Source organism: Rutilus rutilus, assembly GCF_951802725.1.
Source record: "Rutilus rutilus genome assembly, chromosome: 19".
Taxonomy (NCBI): Eukaryota; Metazoa; Chordata; class Actinopteri; order Cypriniformes; family Leuciscidae; genus Rutilus; species Rutilus rutilus.
This window is the reverse complement of record NC_140232.1, coordinates 4,609,097-4,627,964: the sequence shown is the minus strand read 5'-3', so window position 1 is coordinate 4,627,964 and position 18,868 is coordinate 4,609,097. Positions and strand designations below refer to the sequence as shown.

At 36.0% G+C, this 18,868-nt stretch overlaps 1 protein-coding gene across 5 annotated transcripts; it reads right to left on the bottom strand.

Moving 5' to 3' along the window:
- Nucleotides 1-29: 29 nt before the first annotated feature.
- rnf122 (ring finger protein 122) lies at nt 30-18,212 on the bottom strand. Of its 5 annotated transcripts, none has more exons than XR_014625352.1 (7): nt 17,888-18,208; nt 13,251-13,407; nt 8,754-8,799; nt 8,607-8,648; nt 2,992-3,074; nt 1,504-2,029; nt 30-614 (listed from the first exon to the last, which is right to left on the bottom strand). XR_014625352.1 is itself a non-coding variant. In XM_084388393.1 (6 exons), exons 1-6 carry the CDS (start codon nt 17,910-17,912, stop codon nt 1,915-1,917), a joined length of 465 nt encoding a protein of 154 aa, XP_084244519.1. In that variant the 5' UTR covers nt 17,913-18,212; the 3' UTR covers nt 1,042-1,914. The 5 variants fall into 5 exon arrangements, 3 of the variants coding, with proteins under 3 accessions (XP_084244519.1, XP_084244518.1, XP_084244520.1); XR_014625353.1 differs by having other exon boundaries at nt 2,992-3,071; nt 17,888-18,177; XM_084388393.1 differs by lacking the exon at nt 30-614 and having other exon boundaries at nt 1,042-2,029; nt 2,992-3,071; nt 17,888-18,212.
- Between the last annotated feature and the right edge of the window lie 656 nt (nt 18,213-18,868).

Sequence of the window (18,868 nt, the reverse complement as noted above, 5' to 3'; positions counted from 1 at the left end):
AGAAAAGGAAACATACTGCACAGATATATGCTGTCAAATGTTCATTTTTTTTGGTGTGAAAACATTGACTAAAACACTGCAGATAACAATGGCAAACAGATTACAATGAACAAACACGAAAAACTCCAAATACAAAAAGAAAGTCACTTGTGTTTTCACTGGCAGCCCATTTCTGTGGTAGTGTTTGCTTAAAATCTCTTAAGACAGTCGATGATTTGTGCACATATAATCTAGAATGAACGTGACATCTGTCACAACTACTGATGACTGTAAAACCCACTCACACACTCATTCACTCAGTGATGAATTTCTTTGGGCCCAATGCACTGTGCTGTTGCTGCTGGAACGCTGTAAATGCAGTGTCCTCCATCAGCCGGTCTTATGTAGAGCATTTACAGTAGAGATGTTCAGTTTGTAGTCCTAAAACCCAGTGATGGGCTCTCACAGGAGTCTCAGATGGGTTTTTAGTGGTCTTGGAGTAAAATACGGTCTGTTTTTACATTTCATTTTGGCACTGTTTGTTCTACAACTTGAATTACACACACTGATACCTCAGATGACAATTGTAAAACTGCTGTGTGCTTTAAAACGTTTCTACTTAAAGGATTAGTTCACTTCAGAATTACAATTTCCTGATAGTTTACTCTCCCCGACGTCATCCAAGATGTTCATGTCTGTCTTTCTTCAGTCGAAAAGAAATTAAGGTTTTTGAGGAAAACGTTCCAGGATTTTTCTCCATATAGTGACTTCAATGGGGTCCAACGGGTTGAAGGTCCAAATGTGAGTTTCAGTGCAGCTTCAAAGTCTCGACACGATCCCAGCCGAGGAATAAGAGTCTCATCTAGACAAACCATTGGCTTTAAAAAAAAAAAAAAGCTCATCTTGCACTAGCTCTGCGATGCGCCACGCATTACGTAATCATGTTGAAAGGTCACGCGTGTTCAGGTTAAAAAATGTAGAGTAGGGTGAAAAACTCCATCTCATTTTCTCCTCTAAGTTCAAAATCGTCCGACATCGTTGTTTTACCTTTTTATTTTTTTTGTAAACGCCGTTTGACTTAGTCTTTGCACATTCGCTTTGTAAACACTGGGTCGGTACTTACGCCTACGTCACGCTTGACCTTTCAACGTGATTACGTAATGAGTGCCGCATCACAGCTAGTGCAAAATGAGCATTTGTGGTTAAAAAGTATATAAATGTTTATTTTTGTTATAAAATGGCGGATGGTTTGTCTAGATAAGACTCTTGTTCCTCGGCTGGGATCGTGTCGAGACTTTGAAGCTGCACTGAAACTCACATTTGGACCTTCCACCCGTTGGACCCCATTGAAGTCACTATATGGAGAAAAATCCTGGAACGTTTTCCTCAAAAACCTTAATTTCTTTTCGACTGAAGAAAGACAGACATGAACATCTTGGATGACGTGGGGGAGAGTAAACTATCAGGACATTTTAATTCTGAAGTGAACTAATCCTTTAAAGACTACAATGGTTGTTTGTTTGCTCAAGTATTAAACTCACATCCTCGTGGTAGTTGTAGTTCTTATGAGTTTATAAAGCACTCAAGTATTTCCAACTTCAAATTCTTCATAAACCTTGAAGTAGTGTTGACCAAAGACCTTATTTTACACATAAACCCCTCTATACAGTAAATTCCTCAGAGAACCTGTAGTGAATTAGCCTCGAGTCAGCGTACAAACTGACATTGACTGAACAGCTCGGCTAGACTTCAATGTTAAATTAAAGGCCTTTTCTCAAAAGATACAAAGCCTTTCAAGTTTCTTCAGTCAAGCATCTATGGTTTCCCTTGTGTTTAATTGATCTGTGAGGTTCAGTCTCAGAATAAGGTGTCGGATCAGAGAGTATTCGGGCTGTTGATGTCTGTAAAAGACTCCAGAGAGAGTCAGATGTTCGTCTACACCAGCTCGTCCAGCAGAGTCCCGATGCTCTGGTTCTGCTCCGGCGATCCGCCCAGGGGTTTATTACACATGGGACACACGCAGCGCACCTCCAGCCACTTCACCACACACCTGTAAACACACACACACTACAGTTAGTCCAACAACACGCATGTGTATTTGTAGGGGTGTAACAATATATCGTGTCACTATATATCGCAATACAAAAATGCATCAATCGTGGATGGTGACGATATGTATTGTGTGTAGTTCACCCAAAATAAAAATTACAGTGCGAGACTAAAAATTAAGTTTACAGAGTTTTAGTGTCAGTACTACATTGAACTACTATATAATGTTGAATATAATGTATAATAATGCAATGGGGGAATATTTGTGTGTCGTGATAATGGCAAATGTAACCAGTAAAAATTGGCCTACATTATTTTAAATATATCTAGTCAGTGACAGAGTGCAAATATTAATAAAATGATTATACATTGCTGTTAATTTGTCCTGCGTTTAATACATAGAGCACTTATTTCTGTAATATTTGTTTGTCCTGATAATGACAAATGTTTTTCTGGCAAGAATATTCGTCTAAAATAATTCTGTATTTTCAGCTTCAGAATCATGAATATTGTTATTCTGGTGTCTCTATTGTCCTGTGCATTGGGTTTCCAGCACCAAGTCCAAGACTATTCATTTACACTACAATGTAATATCAAATTTAGCATTTTAATCAACAGTTCATTTTTGTTAACCTTTTATTATGTGTCTTGGAGTATGGCAATAATATGGTATTGTGAGTTCAGTATCGTGACATGAGGGTATCGCTACACCCCTAGTATTTACCCTTTTGCTAGATTTTTTTATCTAATTTTAATATCCGATTGGTATTAATCAACACCTGCAATATCTGCTATATCTAAGTAGACATCAGTAAACAAAAGGGCCTAAATACAAAAGGAAACAGAGTATGTTGAAGAGAAACAGCGCAGTATAGTTCCGGTCAGTCTCCTGTCATTCGCAGTGCTGCTAACAATAGCAGATGAAGCTTTATGAACACCAGCTGTTTCACTCCTGCTTATTACCTCCTGTGAAAGGCATGTTGGCACGGCAACACTCCCAGCTCATCTTTCACCTTAAAGTCCTCCAGGCACACGGCACACGTCTGCTGTAGAAGGACAAAACAAGGAGGAAAAGAGGAAACAAATGCATGGAAGCTTCAATTAGAGATAATCTATTGCTAGGCTGCATTTATTTGATCGAAAATACAGTAAAAGCAGTCATATTGTGACATATTATTACTCGGGGTGTAGAGATCTCGCGATATTAACTCTTTCCCTGAAAGCGTTTTTTGAAAAATAAATCCTGGGTCAACATTTCATTCAGAAACATTAGGCAGTTATGATATATATGCTGTTTAATGTTGATGATATAGGACTGTGGCTTTGGAGGTGTTGATGAACTCGATCTACTCCATCTATGTTTTGATATAATAATTAATAATTCGTTACATTTATATTAGGGCTGGGCAGTGCCGGCCCGTGGGGTTGTGGGGCCCTAGGCAAGATCATGAAAATTGGCCCCACTGGAGTAAAAAACTCTCATAACAATTTTATGAAGGAAGAGAAAGCACATGATACGACAATTTCAATATTTAAGTTTGTAAATGTGTATTAAGTGTAGCATTCAAAAATGAAAAAAATATTTACATGAAACTCAAATAAATTAAATAAAATGTATGAATTGTACATAAATTATAATATATATATATATATATATATATATATATCCCTTTGATGCACAACATGGGTCTAAAAAGACCCGACTGAGTTTTCATTTTCTATATCTTTGCAAGAAATTTATTTAATCATTCAGTATTCCAGGTATTCCTCAATTAACTTGTTTTAGATCATTACAAATCAATATTTAAATTTTTCCTTTCTTACTTTTCGAATAAAAATGGTTTTTGTGTCACTACCCCTCTAATGCGCAACATGGGTCTAAAAAGACCCGTATTCATGTTTCTTTGCTGAATCTTTGAAATAAATGTATTTTATAATTTATTAATCCAGGTGTTCATTAAATATCTTGTTTTTGATTTTCAAAAATCATTATGTTTATTTTTCCTTTCTTACTTTATAAACAAACACGATTTTTGTATTTCTACATCCATTTTACACACATGGGTCAAAAATGACCCGTATAGGAACCTTTGATATGTATAAATATATTTACTGCAGAAAACTATTCATCTGCCACACATTTCACAATTCAACACGGCTGCTTTTGTATTTTTCATGCATGTAAGTTTTATTTAAAACACTTTTTTGTTACAGAAAAATATAGATATAGCCTTGTAGGCTAAGGTTACCTTGACCTTGAAAACCATTACTAGTGTGAAAGAGAAACATGTCCAATACCATTAGCTAGCTTGCGTCGACATTCTATTTTATCTAATGTTAGCTAGGTCAATAAAATAAAATTTGCAATAGAAAGTTATATATAAAAGTATATATTGTCGCTGTTGGGCAGAAACCTTGTACCGTTATTCATTTTTATTTGTGGTCATAAATCAATGCTATCGGTCACATAAGCCGGTGTGTGGTGGCGTTCTGGTGCACTATGGCTGCTGTCGCATCATCCAGGTGGATACTGCACATTGGTGGTGGTTGAGGAGATCCCCCTACAGTTGCACTACACTACAGTTCAATTTCAGTGTTATCGGTTAGGCATATATGCGTGTTATGTGTGACAAAGTGGCCAATAAACATATTTCAAGTGTTACAGTAAATGTGTTGATCTAAACAACTGTGACATTGGTTATTTTAACAAAAAGTTTTCTTTATTCTTTTGTTTTATCACGCTTGCATACATGGGTCATTTTAGACCCATATGTGTAAACTTGATGTTTTAACACAAAACTTATAAAAAAATATTAAAATATGAATTTGTGATCATAAAATAAAATAAAAATTATATTCATAAATCATGAAATTAATAGATCATGAAATAGTAAATGCTCAAATAAAGTGATTTCAAAAGGTGAAACAAAAAAAAATGCCAAGCCATGCATGAAATAACATAGGAAATGAATACGGGTCTTTTTAGACCCATGTTGTGCATTAGAAGGGGTATCCATAGTGTGCGCATCAAAGGGTTAAATATAATATATTTAAAAAATTAGGCTATAGATTGCTCAATATATAAGTTTATAAAAGTGTAACATTCAACGTACATATGAAAAAACACTAAGAAACTAAGAGATTTTTAGCATAGCCCTAGCCTAGTACATAAAAAACAGAAAGCACACATAAAAAATAAAGCATATAAAATAAAGCATAAATTAAAGGTATTTTTGTAAATGCAGTAGTAATTATGCATAATGACTAGAAATGCAGTAGGCTACATTTTAACTTTTTACTGATGATCACAATAATAAAAATGTTTTGTATTATTTAGAAATGTTTAAATATTAATTTGGAAAGAGGGAGAAACCTGTTTTTAGCGGGAAGGGAGAATGGATGGGGTGGGTTAGGACTGCATGATAATAATGGAACTGATAATCACAATTATTTTGCTCAAAATTATAATAGTGATTATTAATGACCATTATTCTCAGTTGAGAAATTGCAGAAAAAGAGACTGTTAATATAAATTAATTGCATAAATAGCCTATCAAAAGGGGTAAAACGGCCATTTTGAGGTCTGAGATGGTCCACCTTAATTTAAAAAAACTACGATAACTTCATCAGAGGATTAAAATCTATACAAAATGCATGGGTAGATAATTCTTAACATGCTGAATGTGGCCCAATTTTTCCATGTCTGTCTGTCTGCGATCACGGGCATTGTTACATTTATTAGTAAAACTAATAATACAGCAATAAATAACGCACTATTTATAGAAGTCAGAAGAACACACCTTTACTTTGAGCTTGTCTTTATTCCTCAACCATTCTCCTCTTCCTTTTTTCAGATCCAGAAAGATGGCGTTTGGATGCCATTTCTACCACAGTTTAACATTATTATTTCAATTAACTAAAAATAGCATTGCTGTATGACTACGACTCTGACGAGACTTCGTGACGTTATGACAGACAAGAGGCAATCCAAATATGTGAAGTCGATATTACCATAAAGATTATAATATTTGGTATTTTATTTTTGACAGCACATTTTCTGTCATGCAAAATGCATCATATAGGCCTAAGAAATTAAGCATTACTAAAGGGTAAGAGCACCACAAAAAAAAAAAAAAAATTCTCTTGTTTCTAAAACGTGAGCATTTTGGAGAGAAGTGTGGTGGAATCCGTGTGTGTGAATACTGTGATAATTACGGTACTCGAGGTCTCCCACTATATCTCGGGCGGTATTATGCAAATTAGCATGTGAGGAGCTACTGTGTATATTTCTTATGTTTTCGTATTTTATTCGTTCTATTGTTATGTATTTATTATCTTTTTTGGAAATTTGTCATGTTTGAACTATACAGAGCTATCCTTTGTATGTATGTTGTAGGTCTGGGTAATTTATTAGATACTCACCGTCTCTGTGAACTGTATCATGATTAGTCAGGTCCATGCAATGCGCCGAGCATCTCTGACTGCGAAAGTCGAGATGCACGCACCTGAGTGAATTCTCAATATTATGCTTAATTAACGATTTATAAAATATAGCATTTGTCAGATCCAGGGGCCCCCTCTGGCAAGGCGGGGCCCTAGGCAACCGCCTATGTCGCCTAATGGACGGGCCGGCTCTGGGGCTGGGCGATAAAACGAGAACGATAATTATCGCGATATAATTTGTCTCGATAAAACGATATCAAGAGTTCGATAAATGTTCGATAATGTTTATGCGCTAAAAGCGGAACGAAACTCATTTGAACCGCGCGCCACATGGACCATTTATCCGCTCGGCTCAAAGTCCAAACGGCAGCGCAGCGCGAGCTCACCCTAGCCTAGAGCAGATGCGTTTACTCTGATCGGTCTCGTCACGAGATCCAGTGAGAAGCGCTTGAATTCAGCGAAGAACACAAATGTCTCAGTGATTTAAACCAGTTTAAAGGCAGATGAAACAGCGCTGACAAACAGGAGAAACACTGTGCACAACGATATTGTCAGAAGGCTTTTCCGTCTACAAATCCCCATCATTTACCATGGATTTACTGTAACGTTAAGGCCCGTTCACACCAAGCACGATAACTATAAAGATAACGATAAAGATATAATTCTAAAAATCGTTCTCCATATTAAAGAATAACAGAGTTCACACCACAACTATAACGATAAAGATATGAGGAACGATATCGTTGGGATCACTTTCAGAGCGATTTTTTTCCAGCTGTCAAACGATAAAACACTGACAGGCAATCAGAATCCATTCTAATTTAAAGGTCTCGCGCATTTAAAATGGGGCGGGCGCGCGCGTGCTTAGAATAAAAAGACCGTTATCGGTCGTTGGTGTGGACGCATATATAGTTATCTTTATCGTTATCTTTATAGTTATCGTGCTTGGTGTGAACGGGCCTTTAGCCTAGTAATATTAACTGCACCATGAAATGTGGGATATACATATTGAATTGTATTATATTATTAATGTAGACGATGTATTAAAGGACTGATGGAATATAATTACAGTATTTAATAATGTATTTAGGCTACTGTTTTTCATACAAATACCATAGAAACCATAAAGTTACATTTTGCCATGATAGTGAGGTTATCATGATCTAAATGCATAAACTCAAACAGTCAGAATATAAAATTTTACCAAATAAAAATGAGCACATGCAGAAACTAAGAAATGAATTGTCCAATAAAGATATTTATTTTGTTAAGGAAAAATGACAAATGTTTGAATGTTCTACCTCAGATTTGTGAAATGTTCACCAGTTTGGCAAGTGTTTGTCCTGATATGTTCTGACAATAGTAGTTTAAAACCACAATTAACGCTCTGGTTTCTACAACTTTCACTTAGGAGCAAAAATCTGTCTTTAAACTTGAAAGAAATAAAGATTTGACTTTTATCGTGATAATTATCGATATCGACTGGTATAAAAAAAATTATCGTGATTTTTTTTTTTGGCCATATCGCCCAGCCCTAATTTATATATGGCTTTTCTGGATACTCAAAGCGCTTTACATATGGAAGGGGGAGTCTCCTCAACCATCAAAGCTAGAATAAAATGTTTTCAAAATGGAAGGAGTTAAAGTAGTTATAGGAACATAGTAGTATACTAGTAGTAATAGGTATAAATCTATTATATATAAATAATAGTAAACTAAAGTAGTATGGAAACAATACACTTACAAGTATACTTCTAGTACATTGATATTAGTATACTTCCTACATAAAGTATACTTTAAATATACTTGAACTTTACCTACGTATACTTAATAAAATGAACTTGAATTATACTTATTTTTTCCTACGGTCAGCCTCAAAAATAACTGTGTCCTCACCTTGTCATCGCTCATTTTTCACTGCATGTCTTTAGTATTTTTTTTTTTAACACCAAAATAGGGTTTGCTAGAGCAAGCTGTTAGTAAATCCGGCCCTTAATGTTTTAGAGCTGAGCATAAGTAGAAAAAATATATATATTTACTATAGAAATTTCTTAGACTTCTATTAAAAACATCTGACTAATTTCCACGACTCCCTGATATTTCCAGGTTTTCCAGGAGTCAAGGCAGTTTCTTACCCCATGAAGATTCAGCTTCTTCGGGTCTCCTTTTAAAATAACCTGCAATCGACACAAATGCCAACAGTAAGTACAATTAGCCTTGACTATCATGATAAATATGTCAGCTATGACTTCTTTAAAGCATCTCTTCTTACTCTCTCTTACCTCTCTGTATCCAAAGCGCTCACTTTGGGCTTGATGTCTCAATTTACTATTGATGACATAGGAAAGATAAAGCATACAATTACTGAAAAATGATGAGAAGTATAATTCACTCTATTTTAGATTTCACTCTATTTCAGTCTTGTTGTTTTTATTATATTAAGTCAAGTTATATTGGGATACTATGACTGATTTTAAGTAATTATGATAACTGTATCAGTCTGATGTGAATTCTGGTCTTCACGTTCACAGTAGGAGAGAGATAACTCAAGATAAAGTGAAAGTATAACTCACTAAGTGTGGCTGAATCTGTAACATGGACACGGCATGAGTCATTTTCAGGTCCAGGATTAAACCTGAGTTCAGTTTCACCGGTGAATCACTGATTTGTATGGCAGTAGAATCACGACACAAGCTCTTCAGCGTCTGCGATGCTAATTCTTGAAGGGCTTTCATTTGCATTTGACATGATTTGCATGTTGTCCAATAGTCAACAGAGAAATCATTTAAAATAATGATAAATTGATTAAAAAAAAGTCTTTTATCTGTGCTTTGCCATCAATACACTTCAATAAGATAGCATAGATAAGGAAAGAAAAAAAGAAACAAAAGAAATAGGATAGAATAGGATAGATAATGAAATAAAGAAGAAGAAAAAGAAAAGAATAAATTAAATTAATTGAAAAGAAAAGAAAAGAAAAGGAAAATGATAGGATAGGATACTTTATTCTGTAAAAAAAAGGATAAGATAAGATAGGATAGATGATATGACATTACATATTTTATTATATGAGATAGGATGGGATGGGATAGGATATACAAAAATAGGATAGGATATAATTTTTGATGTATGATAGGATAGGATATGATATTGAAGGGGGTGGACTGGAATCCACTGCTGCTTCAATGTATATGTAATGAGTGATTAATAATCAAGGATAAGCATTTCTACATAAATAATTTCTATATTCAAGAAATGAGTGATTCAAATATATTTTTAATCATATGTTTGCTGTGAGTGTTAACTAGCTGCTTTTAGGTACATTCTGATGTGATCTTAACATGTGTTGTCTATATATCTGTGTCTAGCTGACGAGTGAAGGTTACAGGGGTCCAACTATACGTGACTTCACCTGATTTACAGAATTACAGTTCCTCTTTCATGTGTATTTCTCTAGAAACTAAAGTGAATAGTATCTGTACTTCTTCCTGAGAAGGGAATGTATTATCAGTATGTTTTGGTAGTTTGTCCTGATGATAGCTAGCTCAGGCTCTCTTCAACCTTGGAGAAGCTGTGATTCCCTAGTGCTTTTGTGTGTGCGTTGGATGTTCTGTGCAGGTCTTGTATAGGAGCTATGGGACACTTCGGCATGCGACAATCTGGACATATCTATCCATGTGTGACTATATGTGTTCTTAGCCAATCAGAAACTGCAACCTGAAGCAAGGACGTAGCTTTGACCTTGGTGTAGGGTATAACTGCTGTGATCTTTGTAACTGTAAGCGGGGCGGCCTACAAACTCCTGTGTGAGTCTTGAAGCTGACTTCTGCTGATGAAACTGCAAACTATCTTCAGTAAAACTTTTCTTCAGTTCATTATAATTCTGACTCTGGGTCTTCATTCATCATATCTGGTTCTGGGTCTTTGACTGTAAAACCCCTTACAATATCAAATATGCGATAGGATAAGATAGGGTAGGATATATGATATATTACATATATGATATATGATTATAGGAAAGGATAGGATAGGATATATGATATAGGAAAGGATAAGATAGTATAGTATAGGTTAATATAGTATGAGATAGGGTAGGATAGGATAGGGTAGGTTAGGATAGGATAGGATAGGATAGGGTAGGGTAGGGTAGGGTAGGGTAGGATAGGAAAGGATAGGGTAGGATAGGATAGGATAGGATAGGGTAGGGTAGTGTAGGACAGGACAGGATAGGGTAGGGTAGGATAGGATAGGTTAGGGTAGGATAGGACAGGATAAGATAGGGTAGGATAGGATAGGATAGGTTCGGATAGGATAGGGTAGGATAGGATAGGATAGGATAGGGTAGGGTAGGGTAGGATAGGATAGGATAGTGTAGGATAGGATAGGGTAGGGTAGGGTAGGATAGTGTAGGACAGGACAGGATAGGGTAGGGTAGGATAGGGTAGGATAGGACAGGATAAGATAGGGTAGGATAGGGTAGGATAGGATAGGATAGGATAGGATAGGATAGGATAGGATAGGGTAGGATAGGATAGGATAGGATAGGATAGGATAGGGTAGGATAGGGAAGGATAGGGAAGGATAGTGTAGGACAGGATAGGATAGGATAGGATACGATAGTTTAGTATAGGATAGGATAGGGTAGGATAGGGAAGGATAGTATGGGATAGGATAGGGTAGGATAGGATAGTGTAGGACAGGATAGGATAGGGTAGGGTAGGATAGGATGGTGTAGGACAGGATAGGATAGGGTAGGGTAGGGTAGGGTAGGATAGGATAGGATAGGGTAGGATTGGATAGGATAGGGTAGGAGAGGATAGGATAGGATAGGGTTGGATAGGGAAGGATAGGATAGGATAGGATAGGATAGGGTAGAATAGGATAGGATAGGACAGGGTAGGGAAGGATAGGGTAGGATAGGATAGTGTAGGATAGGGTAGGAGAGGATAGGATAGTATAGGATAGGATAGGGTTGGATAGGGAAGGATAGGGAAGGATAGGATAGGATAGGATAGGATAGGATAGGATAGGATAGGATAGGGTAGGGTAGGGTAGGATAGGATAGGGTAGGATAGGGAAGGATAGGATATGATAGGGTAGGGTAGGATAGGATAGTGTAGGATAGGGTAGGAGAGGGTAGGAGAGGAGAGGAGAGGAGAGGATAGGATAGGGTAGGGTAGGATAGGATAGGGTAGGATAGGGAAGGATAGGATAGGATAGGATAGGATAGGATAGGATAGGATAGGATGGGGTAAGATAGGGTAGGATAGGATAGGATAAGATAGGGTAGGATTGGGAAGGATAGGGTAGGATAGGATAGGATAGAGTATGAAAGGGCTGGGCGATATGGTCAAAAACCAATATTTCTGTATTTTTGGGTTGAATGGCGATATACGGTATACATTTCGGTATTTTCAACGTTTTTGGATTTAAAAAAAATATATATAAATTTATATTAAAAAATATATTGAATTCACATCCTGCCCAATGTTGTCCTGGAAACAATGTTCATATTGAAGGCTTTAAATGCAAATATAGTGAAAGTAATGTATGCTCTGGTATATATTATGAGCAAAAAAAGGGTTAAAAATCACATTACATTTTAACATTGTAATTTATTTTTAAAATTCACTAAACTAAAAAATGAAAATAAATACAAACAAAAGCACAGACTAATTAACCTACATTTGATTACCACATTACAATAGTAATTTTAGAGTTACTGCTATCATAAAAATACACTTACTTGTAGGTTTTAAATTCTACATTTGGCACATTTACTGCCCAACAACAAATATATTTAATATATAACATATAAGCAATATGTATATTTTAGTCCGAATTTTTGCGCTCCTATTCAATTGCGCTCTGTTTGTTTTGGCTGGTTCACGGAAATCTGTGAAGTTTAGCGGAGATTCACTTCTGACAGCAAAACGGAAATATTTGCATGATTTTCTAACATTTACAGATGGAAAATATACCTGCAAAATGTAAGTTATGCACTGAGGAAAACACCACATCTCAAACACATTCAACAGTGCAAGAATATATCTGTCTGTCAGCACATGATATATCAGAACATCTGACGGGACAAGCCACTTTAAACTATACATGTTATAATCTTACCATTTATTTTAAAGCCCTTAATATAAAGCATGGATCATGTTTAGGACAAACTGGATGATGAAGCACTCTCCCCGCAGCAACTCACTCTGCGTCCTCGTATGCGCTCGTATATACTACTGTATATCGATATAAACGGTATTGCCTCATTCCATATCGTTTCTTAAAAAAAGATCGATATATTGAACAAACTCGATATACCGCCCAGCCCTAGTAGGACGTGTTTGATATATGATTATAGGAAAGGATAGGATATATCAGATAGGATAGGAAGGATATAGGGTATGGTAGGATATGTGGTATATGATATATGATAGGAAGGATATAGGAAAAGAAAAGAAACAAAAATGATAGGATATAATATATAAGGAAATAAAGAAGAAGAATATGAAAATAAATTAACTTAAAAGAAAATGCTACAATACCATAAAATATAACTGGATTGTAAAGTGGATTGGCATATTTTGATTCAGATATTTGAAGCAATTTGCATGGTCCTGTAATATAATCGTTCCATTATTAACACCCATCAAATGTGTTGGTGTCACAAGCCGCCCTGACGTCTGCATGTGTGCTGTGAGAACAGCAGATTCCTGTTATAGATAAGATAGATATGCTTGTGCACCTGTTCTGTGTGTGCATGAGATCAGATTTACCTTATAAAATAGCAGCAGAATATGAGGCTGAGAACGAAGACAAAGATGCCTGTGCCGAAGATAACCATATAGATATTGAGAGGCAGGTCCTGGAAGCTGACGGATGGCATAGTGCAGGTCTTATTGGAGTAGATCAGTCCCAAACCGCAGAAGCACCCTATACACGCAAGGACAGGGGATTCAGAGGCAGTCAAGTGAAATCTGATTACTAAAACACTATAGCAGGAGAACAACACATAATTCAAACAGAACACAAATATAGCTTATATATAGCAAATATAGTTTAATGACTAATCGTAACGTGTTTAATAAGACTTCACTAGTCAAAAACAGTGATTCTTAATGACTTTCACTCAGTTATGTGCAGGGCTTGACATTACCTTTTTTTCTCTCCAGTCGCTGTGACTAGTGGTTTTCCAAAGTTACTAGCCACTCAGCATTTTCGCTGGCCACAATTCTGACATTGATACCATGGGAAAAACTGACATATAGATATTTTTAATATTATGTCATAATTTGACAGCAGGAATATTAGGTTACTGTCACTTTAAGACCTGACGGACGGATCCAATATACTGTTACACATGCGTTATCTTTCTCAACTGTTTATGTTCACTTAAAACTGACTGTGTTTACGTAAATACTGGCCAAGACTGGCATTTTGACATTATTTTGTGTGTAATTGACTGTTTAAGAGCAATAAGCAGCGAAAAAGAACTCAGTTTAGTTCTGAGAGGCGGCTTTATGTGCCGCACTTTGGGTGTGAGCATAAAATCGGCGCAAAATTATGCTGAATATGCGCAATCCCAAGCCAAAACTCAAGCTCTGTAAACCCAGCAATATTCATACGGAGCAAATGAATTGAGTGAGTGAGGAGAGGCGGGTTTGTGTGTCACTTGCTGTCGGAGAGATGAGAGAGAGACGCTGGTATCATGTGTCTATTCTGCGGAAATGAGTATTGGAAGGGTCTCAGATATTTCAATATCGATATGTATTTAAAAATCTATATTTTTGACAACACTACATTGCACTTAGTTTATTATTTCAGATGCCTTTTTAAAAGACTAGGATTGAAAAGATGACATATTATATATAAAATTCAACCCGCCAAAGTGTCTAGTAGGAGTGATTGCGTTACACACCACTGCTGAAACACACACACATTTGACGGGTTGGTGGATGTTAATGTCAAGCCCTGGTCATACGTTTAGATTCTCCATAAGAGGAAACACAAGTGTGTGAACTGACCGCTAACAATCTGTGCATCATTAAAACCTGTCGTGAAAGATTCAATGAGCCTGAATCCAGCGACCCTTGAACCTCCCAATGGGAAAAAGATCTGTGCTTAATAAAAGCCTACATTAAATCTGTTCGTCATATAAAGCGATGAACAGATTTAATGAGGTCAATATGTGTCTTTTCAGAAAATTTGGACTATAAACCGCTCACATGGATTAGTTTTACAATCCCTTTACCAACTTTCTGAAGCGTAAAAGTTGTAGTTGTGTAGACGGAGGGACATAAATCTCTCAGATTTCATTCAAATATCTTCATTTAAGTATCAAAGATGAAAGAAAGGTTGGGAACTACATGAGGGTGACTAATTAATGACAGAGTTTTCATTTTTGGTTGAACTATTCCTTTAAATAAATGACAAGGATGGCACTTGATCCCAGTTGACAACTGAAACAAATAAACAGCGGCTTTTTCATTTCTGTCATCTCTGGACCAACGGAAATCAATAACACTGTCATTTAACATCATTTCTGCTGAAAGTGAGACACGACTCCCTCAAGTAGAGTCAGAGGGAATCGATAGTCTCTCCACTTCATTCTCACACTCCCATAACGTCCTCAAGAACTTGAATAGAGACTTTTAAATATATTATTGAAAACTGATTTAAAATAGGAGGCTTTTCCCCCATTCCAGTTCTTGTTTAATGTGAAAATATTACCAAATGCTGGAAGACGATTCCCAGTCAACCGTCTAGTCGATCACCAGTCTGCTCTTTTTCTTATAAGCTTGATAAACATATTATCTGTTGCTTTGTCCCACACACTTTATATTAAATGTTTTTGCTCATATTGCTCATAGTATTTTTGTTTTATTAATCATTTGATCATAATTAATTTTCATAATAAATGATTTAATGTATGCATGCATAATATTTGTATTATTAATTAATGGTATTATGTTGTTGGTATTTTTATTATTGAATTAGTTATATTGTATTGTAAGTACATCATCTTTACTGACAAGTATTTATGCTAAACTAAAGGTAACACTTTATTTTACAGTGTCCTTGATACACGTTACACGTAAGTTACTGTAGTAATAACTATAAATGATGCATAATTACATGCAACGAACTAACCCCAAATCCAAACCCTACCCCTACAGTAAGTACATGTAGTTAATTATTATTACTCAGCACTTAAATGTATAAGTACATTTACTGTTACAGTTAATTACAGTTCTTTATATTTAAAATAAAATGTAACCTAAACTAAAATATACTTGTATTTAAATGTACTAAATTGCAACAAATACATTCAAGTTTCAATATAAATGACATTTGTTTTTATTGAAACCTGTATGTGATTGCAATTAAGTACATTTAAAATATCAAAAATGTAATATCAAAAGTACTTGTGATTTATTATGTCAGTCAACACATCAAAATAAGTGTACTTAAAATGTATTTAAACATAATGATTTAATTTGAATGTGAAACTTTTCATTTGACATTATTTCAAAGAAAAAACATGATGAAAGTGTATCTCTTAAGCACACTTAAGTGGCCTTTTATTTCATTAATATTATATCATAATAGTAGTAGTTTTTTATATATATATACTTACAAGATATAAGATTTGAAGTGCACAACAAGTATACATTCAGTACAAGTAAGTGCATGTCTTATAAGTGTTTGTGTTGTTAGCAGTACAACAAAAAATAAATAAATAAAGCAGTCGGTAAGATGAGGGGGTGTGTGGAAGAGACACAAGCGTAAAAGTGTACAAGCAAAACTAGGTCACTACAGTTGCTGGCCATTTAACAGACACATTTGTTCAGTAACAGAACACTAGAGAAAGCCGTTTGCGGAGCGAGACTCCCTTTCTCGGGATTTAAACTCGGCTCTTTTGTGTTGGGAAACCAGATCCTTAAACACAGCACGTTTTAAGGAGAGAATAATGGTGTTGTCTGTGAAATTTGTACATGGTTTGTCCATCACATAGACACATAAACAACATTAAATACTTTTCACCACAGGGGTCTTTAACAAAAAAGCAGACTGAAAATGTGCATGAAATATTAACAACCCCAAGAGATTATGGGGCTCTCGACTATGAAGCGCTTTCAAGGCAAATATGGAATGACCTATAAATATGAAACAAGGGTGTAATCGAAATATTTTCAGCAGCCCTTAATGAATCTCAAGAATCGAGCCAGAACGAGAAGAAGATCTGTATCGGATCTAAAGGAACGATCTGATGAATGCCACAAAATATCAATAATCTGTTCAAATATCTATTCCATCAGGATGATTGTCCCTTTAAGTGTCAAAATCTTCATGACACTGCGTTAAAAGTGGGTGTGAGGTCCTCATATATGCTTTATTAATACAATATATACTGTAACAGTTAGAGACAACAATGAACATTAAGTGGATAAACATCTATTAAGTTGAGACAAAACAATGACACTGACATATTTTAAGATCTGTCAGTGCAAGTCGAAGCAGCTCAAACATGCATTTTAATCTGCGACTAGGATTATAGTTTATAAAGTTATAAATATGGTATTTTTTTCTTACAAAAACCCATGGCTTTGCTTCAGAAGGCCTTTATTAACCTCATGGAGCCTTATGGATTATATGATGGATGGATGGATGCACTTTTATGGGCTTCAAAAACTCTCGATTCACTCCCATTATAAAGCTTGGAAGAGCCAGGATATTAAAATAACTCCAGTTGTGTTTGGCTGAAAGAAAGTCATATACACCTAGGATGGCTTGAGGGAGAGTAAATTATGAGATCATTTTCATTTTTGGGGTGAACTAATCTTCTAAGTCTTGTCTGTGAAACCAGAGTTTTGTAAAAGAAAAAGAAATATTTTGGACATATAAAAAGACACTTTTTGTACAGGCCAAATGAATAACCCTAAGAAAATGACATGGCCTATATATTATTAGGCTACCTATTACATATTCATGGCTCTAAGATAGCCTATGTGATTTGAAAAATATCACTTTGAAAAATATGTTTACATTGGGCAGAGTATTCAGTGTAGGCAATAAAGAAATAATTTTAGTATGGTTACACCACTTGACATTTTTACTCATTAAATCCAACTTTTTTGTAGAGATTGTGGAATAAACGTTTTTCAAAATGTATGAAACCAAAATGGATAGAAATATTACATTTCTAGGACCTGGCACGTGCGTTTCAAACTAGATTTCTCCTCATCATCATCATCTCAGACATCTTTGTCATTGACCCATTTAGCAGAACCTCTGGTTGCTATATTGTTTGTGTATATAAACCCTCAACCTTTCCCCATCTTTTATTTGTGTTTTAATATAGTACAGCCTATAAACTCCCACACTATTCCAGGAAGGATAAAGGTGATCTTACCGTTGCACCACTGGAAAGGCTGCATCAATCCACCCGTGTGATTCCTCTCTATGAACAGATGTGTGTTTATAAACAGAGAGATGATGCCCTCTGTCTGTCTGTCGCTCTGTCAGCACATCTGGATTCATCTGACTAAACACAGTCCTCCTCACACGATGCGAGTCAGTAAATACAGTCACATTCACGACATTCGGCTCATATTGTGCCGTTCGCGCGCGTTTAAGTGCGATGCGCGCGTCGTTTTTCCTCAGCTCGCGCGTCGTGGCTGATGTTGGCATCCATTGAGAACTAAAGCGAGCGAGTTAAAGACCCTCCCAGCCCGAGTGATGAGCACCGAACAGAGCCAATCTCCACCAGCACATCTCCACGGTCATCTCTGACTCACTTATGAACACATAAACAAGTCATTTTAACATTCAAGTAGCACGTTAAATGTTATGTATAAGTAGTTGAAATTAAATTAATTTTAATAGAAATACAATAGTAACGTTCATAATAACGATTCTAAAACACAAACTAGATTTTTTCAGAAAAGGCGAGTGTTTGCCGGAGCAAGACTCGATCATTATTACCATCCCAGCAAAAAAAATATGTTCTACAATGTTTTTGTGCTAACGTTTTTATTAAATTGAAGAAAGATTTTTCATAGTCCAGAACGTTAGCTAAAGTTCTAAAAACGTTACCTGTTCGCTGGGAGTATGTTGGGCTTTTGAGTATGATGGCTTGAGTCAAAAGTACCCACCTTTATGCCTGGTCCTGTGATTGGCAGGGGCCGTCAAAGGGCCTCAGTACTCTCAGAAGAGCCCACCCTCGGTGGTACTGAGATATAGGAGAGGCCCTTAAACTGCCCCAGTTAAATAAAGTTTACCCTGCATGCTTCTTCAAGATCCTGGTCCTGAGGGGCCCCCAAGGGCCTCAATACCCTCCCCATTTCTTTATGATGTTGTGGCTGCCAAGGTTTATTATAACAGTAAACAAAGT